Source organism: Triturus cristatus, chromosome 1_1, assembly GCF_964204655.1.
Source record: "Triturus cristatus chromosome 1_1, aTriCri1.1, whole genome shotgun sequence".
Taxonomy (NCBI): Eukaryota; Metazoa; Chordata; class Amphibia; order Caudata; family Salamandridae; genus Triturus; species Triturus cristatus.
In genome coordinates this window covers 1135863557-1135881845 of record NC_140579.1, presented here as the reverse complement: position 1 = coordinate 1135881845, position 18289 = coordinate 1135863557, and the positions used below count along the sequence as shown (strand labels likewise).

At 45.2% G+C, this 18289-nt stretch overlaps 1 protein-coding gene across 9 annotated transcripts in view; it reads left to right on the top strand.

Moving 5' to 3' along the window:
* The window catches only part of LOC146871735 (zinc finger CCCH domain-containing protein 11A-like), a 310767-nt gene extending 292766 nt beyond the window's left edge, over window positions 1-18001 (top strand). For 8 of the 9 annotated variants that reach the window (XM_085651264.1, XM_085651254.1, XM_085651250.1 and 5 more), the window contains 2 exons: window positions 17167-17271; window positions 17766-18001. In XM_085651264.1, coding sequence (XP_085507390.1) covers window positions 17167-17271; window positions 17766-17836 — 176 coding nt within the window. In that variant the 3' untranslated portion in view covers window positions 17837-18001. The remainder of the gene's footprint in view (window positions 1-17166; window positions 17272-17765) is intronic. The other variant, XR_014981047.1, reaches the window with a different exon arrangement.
* The last annotated feature ends 288 nt before the right edge of the window (window positions 18002-18289 follow it).

Here is an 18289-nt window from a genome sequence, read left to right as displayed (position 1 = left end):
TCAGAAACAAACAACAACAATGATATTGGAGTGGAAACTCAAACTGGATGAAACAGTAGAGAGGAGCGTTCTGCCTTGCTAGAACTCAGATGAACTATCATTCAATAATACTTCATAAAAAATTGTGAAGGTTTTCCTTATGTTGAGACAGTTAGGCATGCGTGTATCTAATAAGACAATGAAGTATGATTCCAACTGGCACAACTCCATCTCCCTGTTGCCACCACGCAGCGACTTGGGTACAGAGCCAATCACATAATACTTCAGGTCGTTCAAGTTGTTATTATGAACATGTTTTAGGTGCCTGCCGACTGGGTAATTCTGATCCGAATTAACCGCAGCTCGCAAATGCTGTAAAATGCTGTTAAACACCTGGAGTTTAGTACTCCCTACGTGCTTGAGTTGACAGGTGCATTGAAGAATGTACACTGCATACTCAGTACAACAAGTGAGATGACCCTGGATTTTAATAGGTCTATCATCAAATGCTGTCATGTATTCGGTTATGTTTTTCCCGAATTTACACGCATGGCACGTGTTACATTTGAAGAAACCTGATCTGGGAGATAACCAATTTTCAGATACAATTACTTCCGGGCTATTCTTAACCAGTGCATTCCTCATCGAGGGTGCACGGCTAAAAGTGAGATTGGGAAGTTTGGGCACAATTTGAGAGAGTGTTAGATCTGATAACACTATCGGCCAGTGTTTATAGTTATCTTCCGAATTTCTCTCTCCTGGCTGCTGTAGGTAGTTATTAATCTGACCGGCTTTGAGATATCAGTCCCCTGGATGGAAAAGGATGTACTCGCATTGGTGGCCCCATTTTGACCATGGAGGAACTCTTCTCTATCGTATTCATTGGCCTTATTCAGTGCCTGTATAAGCTGTCTGCTTATAACCTCTGGTCAAGAATCTCTCTCTCTATATATGTGTTTTTTTTTTTTTTTTTTTTTTTTTTTTTCTTCCAGTGGCAGTCGCTACTGAGTAGTGATTGGACCACGTTTCCATAGAAAATAGATTTTGGGTTTGCTAATAACTTTGATGCTGTTTGACGAATCTTCACGAAACTTCCCCCCCCAAAAAATGTCTCCCCCCCACCTTAGCTGCTTCTCGGAGAATTTCGGGATAATCCGCCAAGCAGGCCCAAGGAATTGAGGGGTGGGGGGGGACAAAGTGTGTTTTCCCTATGCATTTTCCCATAGGTATTTTAGACAACGCTACAGCCAAAAACATCAGAACAGAATGACACCAAATTTGGCAGAAAGCCAGATTGTGATCCACCATGTTAGGTTCACAGATCTGTGTGCTCTGCGCCTAACGCCGCACACGGCGATAGGCTTTTTGCCATTAAAAACGGCATAAGAAGGGGCAGGGCTGAGCGATGAGACTCTCCTCACCTGCTCTCCCTCCGACTGACAGACTTCAGATCTTTTCTCCTGCTCAGCCGTCCGAATTGGGGGTGTCCGGGTGTCCAGAAGTCAAGTAAGCTATCCCCTCCTGCATCAAAGAATAAATCAAACCAAATTAGAAAAATTAACTTATATTTTTATATAAAAATTGATACCAAGAACTTTTGAGCAGGTATGTAATTTTTAAAATACCGAATTTCACAGGTAAGTAAAATGTTAATTTAGATGCGTTTTTATGCGTATTGTTTTCCTAAAAGAGAAAGGCCTAAACGGTATACAGGTACTTGCAGTAAGTTTCTGCAGGTCCCCTTCTGGACTTAAGGTGGTCGGTGGGGGGTAAGGTCCAAAGTACTACCAGCAGTTGGTTTACCTGGCTTGAGATGTCTGGGTGCAGAATTGCTGGTCGGGTTGGTAGCTTTATGCTCTACATTGAAGGAGATGAACTCTTAAAAATAAGCTGCCTAGGGGACGATTCCGGAAGCTTCCAACGGGGGGGGGGGGGGGGGGCTCGGTTCACAAGGGTCCTGGGAGCAAGCAGCACAGTCGGTTCTGTGGAACGCGTGCCGGGGCACTCGGTGCATAGGTGTTTGGCCAGGTAGGCTGGTGCGTCACAGATCCTTGTGTTGTCGGTCTTGCCTTTTGAGGGTGCAAAAATCAGGACAACTGGGCCACTATGGAAGTGGGCCTCTGCTATGCTGACATCCCTGGATTGCTGCTCGGTCTTGTTGGAGTCCCGACTGGACTCAAACAGGCTTTGGTTGCTGTAGGAGGTCCGATACCCCGGGTATTGGTGCCGTGCGGCTCCAGTTGGTCCTGGTGTTTTCTCACTTGGTGGGGAGACGGAACTGACCTGTAGCATGGTGACCTCTTCCTGGGGGGCTGCTGTGTCTGTAAGACCTGGAAGCGGTAGCACTGTAGACCTGACTATTGTTTTGGTGGCTGCAGGGGAATAGCTCCTCTACTTCAAGGGGGATTGCTGGCAGTTTGCGAAGGCTGGCAGTCTGCCAAGGTTCTTGGTAGTGGCTCAGCTGCAGGACGAGGCCGTGTCTTCACGTTTGTCAAGACTAGTGCAGTCAAGCAGGGATTGTTGACAAACTATCCACAGCAAGTCTTTACTCATTTTCGTCGCTCTTCTTTGTCCTCTTCTTCTGGATCCCTCAAATATTACTTCCTGGTGTCAGGGGGCCACCTAAATCCTCAATTTGGTGGCATTGAAGATAGTGAAGGGTATTGGCCAATGGACTACTAACCCCTGTTGTCACTACACCCCCTAGCTGACTACTTCCTGCGGGGAGTAGGCATCACCCTGTCCCAGAGCTCCTAATTCCACAACACGAGATGGTGGAATTCTCGCTTTCATTTTCACTTCAGGCTGCTCACCTTAGGGTTGTGACTAGCCAGGAGGTGCAACATTCCTCCTTGCATAGCTAATGTCCTGGTGCCAAATGGGCAGGGGCTGGCATCCTCCAGGTCTGGGGAAAGCCAGTCTTGCATGTCAAAGCTGGTATGCTCTTTGAAGCTCCCTGCCTTTACATGCAAACTAACTAGCCACCCTGCTGGAGGAGCTGTAATCACCTCCTGCTAGAACAGGCATTGTTTCTGACCTCTGAGAGCGGGGCTCTCACCTCCTATGGGGTCAGAAGCTCATCTGTGGTGGCAGGCTTGACAGGACCCGTCAGCCAGCAAACTATAGTACTTGTAGAGTTCAGGGTGTACAAGTAAGGTACCCTCTGGGTACATGTATTAATAAATCCATCAGTGTGGGTTTATTAATACAAGGTACCAAACACCATAGGTTTCAGTGAAGCCATTCTGTAGCTGGGTAACTCGTTTTGACCAATGCCCAGTATACATACCTTAAGATGGCTGCCCTGCTCACTTGTAACATCCAGCAATGGAACTAGACATTACAGGGGTATATGTGCTCATGCAGATATGTTCTCACATGTGTTATAATGCACCCTGCCTTAGGGCTCCAAGGACTACTGTAGCGGTAACTTACAGCCCATGCCCTGTCTTTGGCATGGCACACAGGAGTGTGACAAGTCATGTTTTCAAACATGGTTTGCACTATGGCACGCAGCTTGGAATGGCAGTCTGTGTGAAGGTCCTTAGCCAACTCTGAAACAGTCTGACATCACTTTGTTTCAAGGAAGGAGCACTGGCACTAAGGTCTGGTTATCAGGCCTCAGTGCACTGTCTGAGTCAAAAACCGCATCTAGTAGCTAAAAAGGGGGCAAAAAGTGATTGGACAATTGCAACAAAAACCCAATTTCCCCATATCAATTACACATACCTATAAGGACAAGGAGGGCAGGTATCTTATTTTAGTTGTGAGCATTACTTGGCAGGCCGCTAACTGAGGCCATAGTATATGCTCCAAATTCTGCCCAGGAAACCTTTCTAGTGAAGCTGGAGGAAGTAACGAGGGGAGCCATCATCCTGACCAACAGCCTTGAATGGTTTGGACTACATACTCCGACAGAGGAGTGGACGGAGGACTGGGGAGGTATGGGTTGGGAATCATAATACTCTTGCAGGTGCTTTCTCCAGCTGGCAGAAAAAGACCATTGAAAACCTGGGCCTATGAGACTCCTAGCAGGAGCTCAATGTAGCAACCAAGATCTATACATTTTACTTACATGTACACCGCACCCACTCACAAATCAGTAATATCTTACTAGCAACTCCTTGATGGGGCTTACCTCTGCCACAGAAATCGGCCATTGTCAGTCTCCGATCAATCATCGGTCATGATTTGGCTAGATCTGGGGCATAGACCTCTGGGACTCGAAGCTGCACCCATCCTTATTCAGGGATCCAGTCACCAAAATTGAGATAGTAAAACGCATAGAGAAATATTTGGAACATAATGAGGATGGAGAGGTCCCTGGGCTGTTGGACGCATTCAAAGCGGTTATACGAGGACATTTTTAATGCAGTAGCCACTGAACGTACACGACATCTCAAGTTTGGCTTACAGAAATTCGAGGGCGAGATTACAGAGCTTGAACAAGAACTGCAATAGCGCTCAGCATACTACTTGTTCACTTCTGCAGACAGAGGGCAATTACGGATGTCTTATACCAACAGAGCCATACTTTCCCTGCTTCATCTTAAAAACTGATCCTATATATCCTGGAAACAAAGTGGGCGCCCATAGTGTGACTCCTGAGAGGCAAAAGGGAAAAAGAATATGCGAAAGAAATAATTGCGGCCTTGAGATCCCGGTTGTTGTATTACAAAGGGAAAGTTAATGAATTCTGCACTTTTTACGAACAGCTCTACAAAGGTGCTTCCCCATCTACGGGCAACAGAGATGCCTTTTTTAGTCTATTCAGCTAGTAAAGCTTACAGATACCAGAGACTCACTGGAGAGCCTGATCCTCCCGGAGGAGGTGCGCCTAGCCATCAAAACCCTCAAATCCAATAAGAGCCCAGGCCTGATGGCTTTACAGCCAGTTCTAAATACTCCGTACATCCCAACTAATCCAGAAAGTCAAATTAGACCCCGGAGCCTGATGGGTTCAGAGCCAGTTCTATCAACTCTGTGCATCCTCCCCCAGCTCTGCCTCCTTAATGTGTGGGAGGATCCGGACCTCACCCAGGCGGAGCAAGAGTGGTCGGCCATGGGTTGGGCCAATGCAAAAAAAAATATTGCCCAGAAATGGGGGGTAGACACCACACCGCAGCTGCGCGTTTGGGCCACTGATATGGATCAGGCCATTGTGGCGGAGAAAACGGTATACAAAAGTCGAGGCTGCCCGCGGAAATGGGATCACAAGTGGGGATGATGGAACAAATACCGGGGGGAACATGTATTTCTCCTACGGTTGAACTTAGGAGGGATAGACGGGCTATATTGGATAAACTGGGGGCAAGCGCGGCGACCTGAAAGCTTAAGGCTACTAGACGTATGCTGTATATGGGGGGCTCCCCGATCCTAACATGTACATGTTACCACCTTTGTGCTGCTTCACTAATTGATTTGAATCCATGCTTACTGCCTGTGAGAAGTTGGCCTGGCATATGCTGTCTCCTAGTTATAGGGACACCTTGCACCAGTCCAATTCGACTCTTATTGATGATGGGTTTAAGACAACCTTTAAAGAAAGCTATCCTAGTGGTAGCTGTGGAGAGCAGCCTTCAGGCTAAGTCTTGAAGGAGTGTTAAGCTTATTGTTTTACCATAGATAACCTCTTGAATGACAAAATGAAAGAGTAGCCCACACAGGTATAATATATAAAATATATGTATTTATTCTAGACAGAATCCCACAGTCTCTTTATGAAGCTGTGGCAAAGTTACAATTTCAAACAAGCATTGATAGACACAATAAATAGCACTATTAACATTGGGCCCCAGGGGGGGACCAAACCATATACTAAAAAAATTGTATAAGAACCACGACAATTCTACAGGCAATGCCTAGGGCATTCAGGATCGCTGGCCCCTTAAGAATCCAACCCAGGTTATGAGGAAGGGGACCCACGGGAGGCGCGTGCAGTGCAAGTAGCTGCTATCGGGATCTCTATTACAGCCTATGGAGAATGTCGCGGTTGAAAATAAACAGTTTAAAAATACTTCTAGCAGAAGTACAAAGTTAAAACTTCAGACTTAAGCTTTTGAAGAGCCCACTACCACGAGAGTACCGAGGTACCACTGTTACCTGCCCCAGGCAAGCCGGGTGCATAGGTCGTTTCTGCTGTCGGGTCGCGGGCTGATTTTCAATTGGAAAATAGTCTCAAGTTCTGCTAGCCAAAAGCATCGATGATGCCGTGAAGATCAAAGATGTGAAGATTGTAGAGAAGAACCTGAAAGCAGAGGGAACCGAGTCTGGGTCACGGCAAAGTGACCAGGAGGCTCAAAGCAAGGAGCCCTTCGATGTCCGGTGCTTCAGGTGGAAAGTGGTGTAGCTTGGATCTGCAGCCACGGGCTCCGGGAGGCTTCAAGGAAGGCCAGCTTCAGGAGGGCGACTGTCCCACGTCGGATGAGGGTCGCTGCGGTGTTTAGTGTCCGGATTGGATCCACTAAGCCTTGGCAACCGCAACCCACGAAGAATAAACAAATCTGCTACAGTGCAGACCCACAAGGTCTGGGGAGGTCTCCTTCGAGGAGACTGTAGAGCAGGCCTGGAGCAACCAGGGGAACTCTTGATTGTAGAGAGAGACCTCCGCTAGGGCCCACAAGTTGAGAGACAAGGGACCGCGGGAGGCGGCAATTTGGCGTGCGTAAAAGGGCACCCACGGGCCACCGGAGGGGGCTAGGGCGCTGGTCTTTGGCACAATTGCTGTAGAGTGGTTGGCTCAAACGGACCAAAGCACAACTTCCCCACTGGTCCGGGTCGTGTGCTACGCAAGAGGTGGCCGGTGTCCTGGGGTATTGGGGATCTCGGCACCCACGTGGTCCACGGTGCCCAAACTCGTTGAGCACACTCACTGGCCTCTGGGATGCGCTGGAAACTCGCCTCAAGGGTTCTGGAAGTCGTCGAAGTTCGTGAGAGCAGCGAAGTTCCAACCGGGTCACTTGAAGGGTTTCAGGTGCCTGCCAAGCAGGGGGATAACTCCTTTATCCCAAGGGAGATTTCTTCAGTCAGCTGGGCAGAAGCTTGTCAAAGGTCAAGACTGTAAAGTTCAAGATTAATCTGAGGCTCTGGGGCCACGTTATTCACCTTTATCCCCAAGATTAGGGTAGTGTCCACCAATGAGAGGTGAGGCGGGAAAGGGTGGCTACACCCTCTCCCCTCTGTGTGTTTCCCGCCTGGGCGAGGGGCAGGATGCCCCTGAACCGGTTCCAAGCGGTGTATGCAGAATGAGGCTTCTGCAGCTGCCTACGTGCAACTCTGAAAGGACATTTGGTGCACCCACCCTGTTCCAATCCACATTATCCTGTCCGGGGAGATGCTAGCACCTCCCTGCCACAGGAGCCCTATTTTCCAGCTGGCGAGGCTGGAGTTTTCCCCAGCAACAGCCAGCCAGGGTCGTGTAGGTGGCGGGTAGTAGCCATTTTGTACTGCTTGTGCACTTTTAAATTGGTGTCTAAATTCTGCCGCTTTTCCCATATCGCCCCTCTAGCAGGGGGAAATCGTACTCTCATGCCCATGGCTGGACTGGGGGTATGATTCCTACATGTTTGACACCAAACACGATATGGTTCTGTGTAGCCATTCTCAAGTTATCACGCTATCGCGATAGACTTATAATGCGGTTAAGAGTATATGGTATGGCTACACTACAAACAACCCAGCAATGATTTTACGAAGGTTGCAGAGAGGCCCTACTCATGTAGGGGTCCCCCCTCACACATACCTCAGCACCCTGCCTTGTAGGATTTCCAAGGCCTGCTATAGGGGTGACCTATGAGAGTATATGTGTTGTAATGGGGTGGGATATAGGGTACCTATATCCCTGTAAGGGGTGCTAGCACCACCTTACCCAGACTACAGTAGTGGTTTGGTGGTGTCAGGTTGTATGGCTGTCCCAGGGTGGCACAATAAGTGTTGCAGCCCTGGTAGGCCTACTGAGGGACACATGCCCTGGGTACCTAGGGTACCATCTACAAGGGACTGTCAGGGCATCCTCCGCATCCAATTAGTTTGTACCTAGGGTACTTCACATTAGTTTTAGGGAGAAAGCAGATAGGCTGGGGTCCTGGATAGCAGGATCCCAGCCAGACTAGTCAAAAACCACTCCAATACCAGGCAAAAAGTTGGGGGCAACCATTAGTCAGATTCCACCTTCCTACACTGCCCTGAATATATCGCTGGTTGTCTCCAACGCCCAAATGTATACTTTGCCTATGGAGGTGCTAATTAAGTGTCATGACTGCTGCAATGTTGTGGATTTTGTTTTCAATAAAATTGTTATTAAAAAAAAAATTCTATGCATCCCTACTAATCCAGAAATTCACTGTTCTGTTGAACCATTGTGCCGCTGAGGGATCCATTGCCCAGACACTGGGAGAATCAGTGGTGACTGTAATCCGGTCACCTAATAAAGATGCTAAGCTTTGTGCCTCTTGTCGACGTATAGCCTTGCTGAAGATTGACGCCAAGTTATATACGAAGATTCTAGCAACCCGACTCAACACAGTACTTTCCCCTCTGGTACACCCAGACCTGGGAAGCTCTATCCAGGGGCGCAAGGCTTGTGGCAATATCAGAGCCATACAGGGTGCTCTAGTCTCTAGATGAGGACATATCTGCATGAGCATATGTGCCCCTACAATATTGGGCACCATTTCCCAGTATTGTAAGTGCCAGTGAAGCCATAGAGAGAGTACGTGGGCTGGGAACTCGACAGCTCGAGCTCCACAGCTCCATGATGACTTTTCTGAATATAGGTGTGTTTGGTACCAAACTACTCCTCTCAATAAATCCACACTGAAGCCAGTGTGGGATAAATTGTACCATGTACCCAGAGGGCATCTCAGAGGTGCCCCCTGAACCACTACCAACCCTGCTGTAGGCAGCCAGCCACCACCAGATATGTTGCTGGGCCCCTGGGTAGAGAGCCTTTGCTCCCTGGGACCATAAACAATGCAGATCCTGGGGAGAGGTGTCATGCCTCCTTCCTCAGGATGGGCCAGTTCTCAAACAGGGAAGCTTCAAATGCATGCTGCCTTTGTAATGCAACCTTCAGCCACTGCAGCTAGCAGCAGTTGGCACCCCCCCTGGTTTAGCCCCCACGTTTGGTGGGAAAATTTGAAAAGGTAGGAGGTGTACCCACCTCTACCAACCCCACCCCTAAGGTTGGGGGAAGCGAGGTGAAGCACAACTTTCAGTCCCGCCATCTTGAAGATGGGAGGACATCTTCAATCAGGGCTAGGTCTATGCCCCCTCCCACAGAGGGTGTAGCCACCCCAGGTAAGGTGCCCATTGGCCCTACCTGCTACTACCCTAAAACGTCTCCTAAATGTAATATTTAGAGTGCTCCCCCAGACCTGACTCCCAGATCTGCAAGGACTTGAAAGAAGATACCCTGCAGCAGAAGATGACAAATGCCTTGGCATCAGCCCTACTGGCCTGTCTCCAGCTTCGATACTGCGACCTGTCTTGCAACAACGACCTCCAACACCTCTGGGAGGACTGTTGCCTCCAATAAAGACTCCAGTCTCTTGAGGACAGAAGACCTGTCCAGAAGAAACCGACTCCAGATCCGTGTCTCCTGGCCACTCTGCACCAGACACCCACAGGCCACGTCACCTGTGCAGTGAAGTCGCCCCGGCGATCCTGATGTCGTGTTGGATTACCTCTCCTGCCCTTCTTAACGGCACAAGCTGTGAAAATCCAGAGACTCCTCCCGACCGCGACTGGCTCTGGTAAGAAGATTCCGATGTCCAAAGGCACCCCTGTAACTGAAGTCCCTGGGCCTTAGTGAGCTGAACCGACGGTGCCCCATTGACCCCCCTACAACTCAACTTACCTTGGCTGTTCGTCCTTCTGCAACCTTCGGTGGCACACCTACAGCTTGTTTGCCGTCAAGTTCCCCATTGAAAAGCATTGGGTGCCTGATGTCAAATTTGCACTCAGCCGCCTCTGTGCCGCTTGTGGTGTATGTTTGGTGCTGCCCCCTCCCCTGTGCTAAACCTAACCCTCAAAGCTTGGCACTTGAAACCAATCTACTTACCTGCAAGAAGTGTGGCTCCAAGCACCCCCTGTCTCCGTTGGAAAGCATTGGGCTGCACTCCAATTTTGACTCTGCACCCGGCAGCCCCAGTGGCACTGGTGGTGCAGTTTTGGTACTTACCTGACCCCTGGCCTTTGCTGACTTTTGGCTCTGAAGACTAAATCTGTAAATTCGGTATTAGTTTGGTTAACCGCTCTATTGTTTTCCCCCTAGGATACCATTGGACAGTTTGAAAAAGTTTTTAAGTGTCAATTTTTGAATGTGAAAAATATTTTAAATAAACGTACGTAGCTCATTACGAAGACCTGGGTCTCAAAATAAATTTCAATCATAGTATAATTTTACAAAATTGGTCTGGATCTTCTTCAGTTGTGTGTCCACCATTGATCATGTGTGCAATAAATGCCTTACACTCCTCTGTGTTAGGCTTAGGGGTGCTCGCCCACACTACCACTAATATAGCACTTTGGGTTTTGCTTTGAGCCCTGTATACTTTTGGGAAACTTCTGGACTTTGTGCATGGTATTACCACCTAGTGATAATATTATATACAGAGCCAGCTTCCCACACTCGCACTTCAGCAAATAGGCCTGCGACCTACGGATTATTTTTCTGACTACTCTAACCCAGTCGCCTGACTTGTCTTGACTGGACACCTCTCCAAACCTTTTTAGAATACCAAGGGGCACAAGGGACCTGGCTTGTCTAATACAGCAGACTACCGCCATCACGGATATCTAATTTGTTCCGAAGGAATTTAAAGTCTGCCTCTCCGGGCCAATGTCCCCTTGAAATTGGGTTACCCTGCCACCTTGATCCTGGCGTTGTGAATCTCTTGAAAACCTTTGAGAAAGTATCGGGATATAAGATCAACTGTGATAAATCTGAGATACTCCATTTAACCCTGACAACGGAGGAAGTGGGGAGTGTGGTCCCTCTTTCAATTTTGTTGGGCTAAAACTTTGATTAAGTACATGGGAGTCTGCTTCACGCGGTCTGTGAGGGATCTTTTCATGGCAAGCTATACTCTCCTACATACTGCCATTACAGTGGACCTCCACGCCTAGGGCCAACTGATGCTCTCCTGTGTTTGCCCTCTCTCTTCCAGTCCCTCCTGATCTGGCTGGACCCTCCTTACCTGAAACATATCCAGCGAAAACTGATTATTTGGAAAGGAAAAGCTCCTATACTCTAGCAAAACGTATGACCCAGCTGAGGGTAGTAAGGCGCGGGGGAGGCATTGTTTTGGGGGTGAGGGCTGCGCCGGAGGGAGTCCTGCGGGATCCCCAGAATTCCGCATTACTATGCAACTAAGCAATTGAGGGCAGTGGCAAACTGGTCCACCATTCTCTTCGAGATAAACTGGTGGCAGAGGGCCCATGCAATAGTCTGACAACCCCTTTAGAAAAGTGCTATAGACGCTTCCTCCCCCCCCCTCACTCTTATATTATATTAGCACACCGGCGGCCACATCACTGAAGGCATGGAAAAATAAGTGAGTGGTACGTGTTTGGTGTCCTATCCTTTCCCTATACCTCGATCCACTACAATCCTATGTTTAAGCCTTACCTCAATGATCACTCCTTTCGTAGTTGGAGGGAAGGGGGTTTTCACAATGATTGCAGATATGTATGAGGCCCCAACCATGAAATCATTCCAACAATGCAAAGGTACATATGGGGTAACAGAAACTGAGCGATTGCACTATGCCCAGATGTGGCACTGGGTGACTCACCCGCAGATCCGTGCAGGTGCCGCATGGGCAAAAACACCATTTAAATTAGTGTGCCAAACTGAATGGCACACGTGGCACCATTGCAACACTCTTATGAACTACTGCCAGCACCCTACATCCCAACCTCCTGTTGACATAAGAGAATGGATGCAGACCCTGGAAACTTGGGTGACGCTGAAAAGATGGGACAAGCTGCAAAGGACATACATTTCTGGTTCGCCTCATATCTGAGGAGGGAGATGCACTACAAAGTATAATATGAATGGCACTGCATGCATATAGGCTACACCACATATACCACTATGCCTTTCCGTGGTGCAGGACAGGATACCCAGTAGTGGGCAGTGCACTTCATATGTGGTGGATGTGCCCACTGAGCTGGCCATTCTGGGAGGAAGTGCCCAAATTACTTCAAAAGGTCCCAACTTTCCCAATAGCGGCAACACCAGAGTTGCTACTCCGGGACATTAAACCCCTCAACCTGGCACGAATAACCAAGAGCAAATGGCTAATGAGCCTCCAGTGCCTCGGAGCAGCAAAACTAACCATCTCCCATCATTTAAAAAAAATCACATTGCCCACCGTAGATATGGCGGCACCAGAGACTATGGACCATTTTAGCCATGATTTGCTTTACCAGCAACATTCAGGGGTCCCACCTGGCCTTTGAAGCCAAATGGCGGCTACTGGCACAACACCTAAGCGGGGGACTGTCTACATTGCCCTACCTCCCATGCTGGAGGGCATTAGATCTTTTTCACTGACAAACACTGAATGTTTCCCACCCCATCTATGACACAGCTGACAAGCGCGGATATGAGACTGGGTTAGAAACCGGAGGACCAGAGACCGTACGCTATGTTTAGATACATTGTGGTGGACACATCTAATCTTCTGCAGTTGGGGAGAGCAGAGGAACGGAAGGAGGTGGGTAACTCACAAACGTGTTGACCGTGCGTAGAAGTAGTAAAGGGTGCCTGCTACAGGAAACAAAACGTTGTGCCCAATGTAACCTTCTCTAGCTGACCACGTCCGATTCCTACATCAATCTCTCCCCAATGTTACATGTCTGTTTTACTTCACACAGTTTTCTTTTTGTAAAAAACAATAAATTGGAAACAAAAAACAAAGGCTAAAGTGATGCTATTGTTTTTTTTTATAATTTCTTTAAATTTCAAAAAAACATTCTAGATTGGTAAAAATGTTACTTAAAACCTAATGTTTTAAACCAACAAAACCACTGAAATTCAGCTTTTACAGTTATCTCAACTAAATATAACTTGTGCCCTAAAATAAATACAACTCACGCCTCGCCATGCACTGCTTGTACTCTCACAAATTGCATCACTGACTGCATTGATAATAACACTAATGACATCTGAAATTACATAATTGATAGCAACATTGTGCATGGCGAGGGCGCAAGTTATAGTTACTTTAGGGCAAGACTTATAATTATGTGCAATAACAACTTTTAAAATTCTGTGGGTTTGTTAGATTAAAATGTTATTTAAGTGATGCATTCATCTAAATTTTACATCTATTTAACATTTGTTTTTAACTGAATTTCTAAGGTTTTTTAAAATGTAAAGTAAGAGGTAATTCCTTACTACAATGTCACTTCAACCTTTATTTTTGTTTATTTTTCGCAGTAATGTATAGATATAAATATGTTAGAAGCAATGGCATGGCGGAGGGACCAAGTTATTGTTAGCTCGGCCAATTATAGTTTGTGAATTTCAGAGGTTTTTGGTTTGAGAAAAAAAAAAAGGTTCTTACCTTATCCTAACACTCCAGTAGAATGTCATTTGAACCTGTGTTTGGAGTGTGTATATATATATATATATATATATACACTCCACACACAGCAGCATATATACTCAACACACAGCAGGGCAATAAAACTAAATTAATTACACATTCAGAACATATAATACCATGCAGATCTGCCATATACGAAAATATAAAGAGACCACACCATTATGCTTGACTATATGACAGAGGTAAAGCTTATGTGTTTCTTGAGGCGAAATAAGCTAGCTATCTAGAAACATGGCTGATAAATATGAATTGGATTGTTAAATATGATATGTAAAGTAATTTTAAAAATGAAGGGTGGGGGGGGGGTTTAGCGCTGAGAGATTGATATGGCAACTTCAATTATAGGTAACTGACATCTGGATGCTGAGGATGGAATGTACCTTTTTTCATTTGCAGACTCCTTATGGTCTTAGTCTGAACAGTTTTAGAGTAAATAGAATATCTCAAAAGGGTGTCCTGGCTGTATAACATAATAGCTAAGCACTGAGCAGAGTGCAGTAGTGAACTGCATCAAACAGTCAGGTCTTCAAAGCTCTGCAGTAAGCAAGATGGTTCATCAAAAAAATGCTGCATTAAAGAAAGGGAGTTCCTTTGTTCGAACACGTGAGAGACAACATATGCTGAGCTAGGAAGACAAACTGCATAGGAGATATAATTACCTTTGATATTTGATTATATAATAGAAGCATGTAGAACTGACCTAAAAAAACCTATAGAATTGATAACTTGGTAGGTATACATTGGACACAGACTTAAGATAAACAAATGCCAATTGATATGGAGACCTTTTTTGAAAGACATTTAGACATGAAATCCTCTAGGTTATGGTATTATATCCATATATTATAATTTTGGAAAGATTTACTTTTGAATATAGGACTGAGTCACAATTGTCATTTTAGCCAAGCTATAAGACATCCTAGCTTTGTCTACACCCCTTTGTGATATCTAGCAAAACTCTAGCGCTTACAGAACACTGCAGCAAGGCTGGTGCTGAATATTCCAAAATCTGAGCCAGTAGTCCATAGATTAGGAGCCCTCCATTGGTTACCTAGTGGAAAGAGAATAAAGTTTGTCAGTTTGTCTGGTTTATAAAGCCCTCCATGGGTCAGGATCCAATTTTTTTTTTAAAAACACATTTGAAAAAATACGAGCCTTCCAGAAACCTGAGATCGAGCCAGGTAAAGCGGATTCAGGCTCCCAAATTTAAGCAAGTTAGGTGGGGGAGAGAAGCTTCCTGCTTCAGGCAGCCAAGACCTGGAACCTTCTCCCTGTTACAATCAAAAACAGCACATCTCTGCTCACATTCAGGAAAGAGGTAAAAACCTGGCTGTTTACTTCTTAGGTAGAGCACTATCCCCCGGCAGACCTTGACATTATATCGACTTAGCGCCAAGATGCCCATGGGCTTTATAAATTCACAAATCAAATCGAATATCCTCTTATTTTTAACTACTAGTTCCCAGCATACAGCTGCTATACAAATAAATTATATTATTAACATATGATTACTTGGGATGAAATGTAGTTTACAGTTATGAGTGCTACAAGGGTCTATTTGTCGTGGTGGTTGAGCTTCTAACAGGTGCTATTTAAAAGCTGTGCTGTCATCTTCTGCTGTACATATCTCTGGCATTTTTAAAGCAGAGTTTACATCGTATTGCGAATGGTGGGTTGATGTGTGTGTATATATAGACAATCTATTGAATTTTCAATTTCACAAACAATATCTTGGAATAAAAAAGGAAATGGCGTCATTTACGCTTTCTGCGCCCTTGTAAAAAAACTATAGGGACCATCTTTTAAGCCGCTAGTAGCAGTGATGGCCAATAAACTATTGCCAACAGTAACTTACACAAGCATAGCTTTAAATGGCAAAGATGCAAAACTTCTAGACTATCTACAAACTAAGACGTATAAAGTTTTTAGTCTACCTCAGAACTCATCCCCGGCGCAGGTACGATTGGAATTTGGTCTCATCCAACAGGAGATTGGGAGAAATTACGCTGCAATTAAAACTTGGTACAAAATGTTGTTGACTCTATCCAATGTCCTACATGATACCTTGTGGCAAGCCCAGGTAGAAGATCTAAGTTCAAATTATGGTAAATACTTGAAAACCGCATTGATGGAAACCAACACAGCAGAACTCTGGGCGCAGAACCCCTCCTTCCAAGCCATTCGTGGAGTGATAAACAAAGCAGCCAAACTTCATTCATTATTAGAAGATAAACGCATACTAGCTAAGCGGTCCCATGCCTGGATGGTCCTCCAATCTTGTACATTAATACGCCCTGCGGAATACCTAAGATCAACATATTCATCTTATCTGAATCGAAACCTAATGGCTATCAGATTCGGGGTGTTACCAAGTTTGGCTGATCATCCAACATGGAGGTATGATGGCTCCAAAACATGTAGCTTATGTGGTGTTTTAAGGCAAGATTTTATACATCTCATCTGTGTTTGCCCCTTCTTAAAAACAATCCGGGTTTCGCTACTAAAAAAAAGCTTTTAACTACAGGGGCATTCGAACTTGCACATCTGCCATTATTAAAGGTCTGGGCACAACCGATCCTCAACTGACTTGTAAGATGATGACATTTCTGACACTTCACGAAAAGATACCACGGCCCAAGGATATACACACCATCAGTCCTGTCCAGTCCAATGAGCCATCGACCGTTTCTTAACCCTAAGCCGCTGCACAAATGCACCCTTACATTAACACCGATGTGATACCAATATTGTTGATAATTTTATTACACAGCAATTCTCTCCATTTTAGTCTGTTTGATATGATACGAAAATTGTCTTTTTATTTAAAAAAAGAAAAATTAAATGTGTTTTAAACATTTTAAATGATTGTAAATTGACAGACTTTCTTTTGTTTTACGACATGGTTATGGTTTTTATTAACTTAAACAAAGCTATGATTATGGGTTGATGTAGACCTTTGGCAGGGTCTCCTCAAGGCGCTCCGATCGCTGGTCAGAAGTTGCTTTGCTGTTTGTTCTTATGCTTTGTAGTTCAGAATCTAATATGCATGTATATATTATTTTGGAGAATTCCGAGTGTAGTAAACAGGTTAGTGCTAACTTATAAGATTCTACAGGAAGGACAGAAGCAGTGATGTCAGGCTGTTTCCAGACAGCCCTACCTACCCATTGACGATCCATCCTAGCTGGCTGAATCCTTATTGTAATGCTGAGCTTGTTGACTAAGGGGACAGTTGTCTGTCCTTAAGGCTGCACTTATGCCTTCCTATCTTGACCATAGCTCCGAATGTGAGCTTTGACAGCTTCATTGCTAAGCAAATTCCTTAGTTACTAACCACTGTAAATTCTGAGTACAGAGTAAATAGACAGCTTTGACATTGTTACTTTTGGAGTCAGGACTGAGTCATTTCATCATTATCCTCTCAACCTATGCAGAACACTCCCTGCAGCAGAAATGCCATAGATAATGGATGCTTGTGAGTAGCGAGTAAGAAGCCCATCATTCTTTATGCCACAGTGGTATTCACTTTCATAAAATATGACCATCAAAATGCTCTCTTTCCTGTTTTCAGATCAGTTTTCTGAAGATGATGAATCGAACGCACAGCAAGTACCAGCAGAGGACCACAACAGACAAAGGGTGCTTTCCTCTCGGATTAAATCCCCACCAAAGAAAGGTGAGTTAATTATACTCAGAAGAGCTGTGCATCATTAGGCCATAGAACATCTTTCTGCAATTTATGGCTGGTGTAAGTGATCATTAATGTATGTGTGTAAAAATAAAATCAATAGTGTAGGAGACAAGGTATGTGCTTCGGCCTTGGGTTGATTAGGTAAGATTGAGATTTGTAGAGCATGTAGAAGTTAATACTTTATGCTGGAATTTTAGTAACTGTGGAATGTCACGAAGAGCTTCGAGGTACTTTTTTTTTTTTTTCCTCCTAACTTCCGGTTTAGATGTTTGTTAATGTTTTTCATCATCTGTCAGTTGTGCAATTGGCAGGGAAGAAAGGTGCTGCTTTTGGTGATAAACTGACATTAGCTATGTTTTTCATGTTGCACTGTTGACACTTGCATGGGTTAAATTGACTATTGTCCATGCTTGCATTTTTTCATTATCTGGATTTGCTTGGCTGTACTACTGGTGGATTTTTTTTTTCTTTTTATTTAGTCCCGAAAATTGAGGAAACGGAAGCAGATAGAGCCTGGAGGGCCTACGCTCAAAAATATCCTTTCAGTTGACCATGACAGCTACAATATTTCTTTACTTTAGTCCCCAAATCTGCTTTGTTTTGCAATAATTTGTGTTCAGTTTTATCCTTTCTGGTTTCATTTTCCCTTTATGTATACATGTTCTATTGTTCTCAGTTTAAAAAGTAAACCAATTAAAAAAAATAGAAAAACTGATTTGGTTGTTGTCATTTGTGTCTATGGCCTAGCGTTTCAGGAAAGAGTTCTGGGGGGGAGATTGAAGGACCTGTGGGATGTAGGTTGCATTACAATCTGTTTTCAGCCACAGATATTGATGATTATGAGCTGAAGCCTATTGTGGCAGAGGTAAACCTTCTACTATACCTCGGCCACTGCAAACCTGTTGCCATGCAGCAGATTTGATGTATAGATAGTCTCTTGACCCTTTTGTTGGAGAGTTAGAATTATTTGACTCGGCTAACACCATGTTTAACTTTTTTGTGC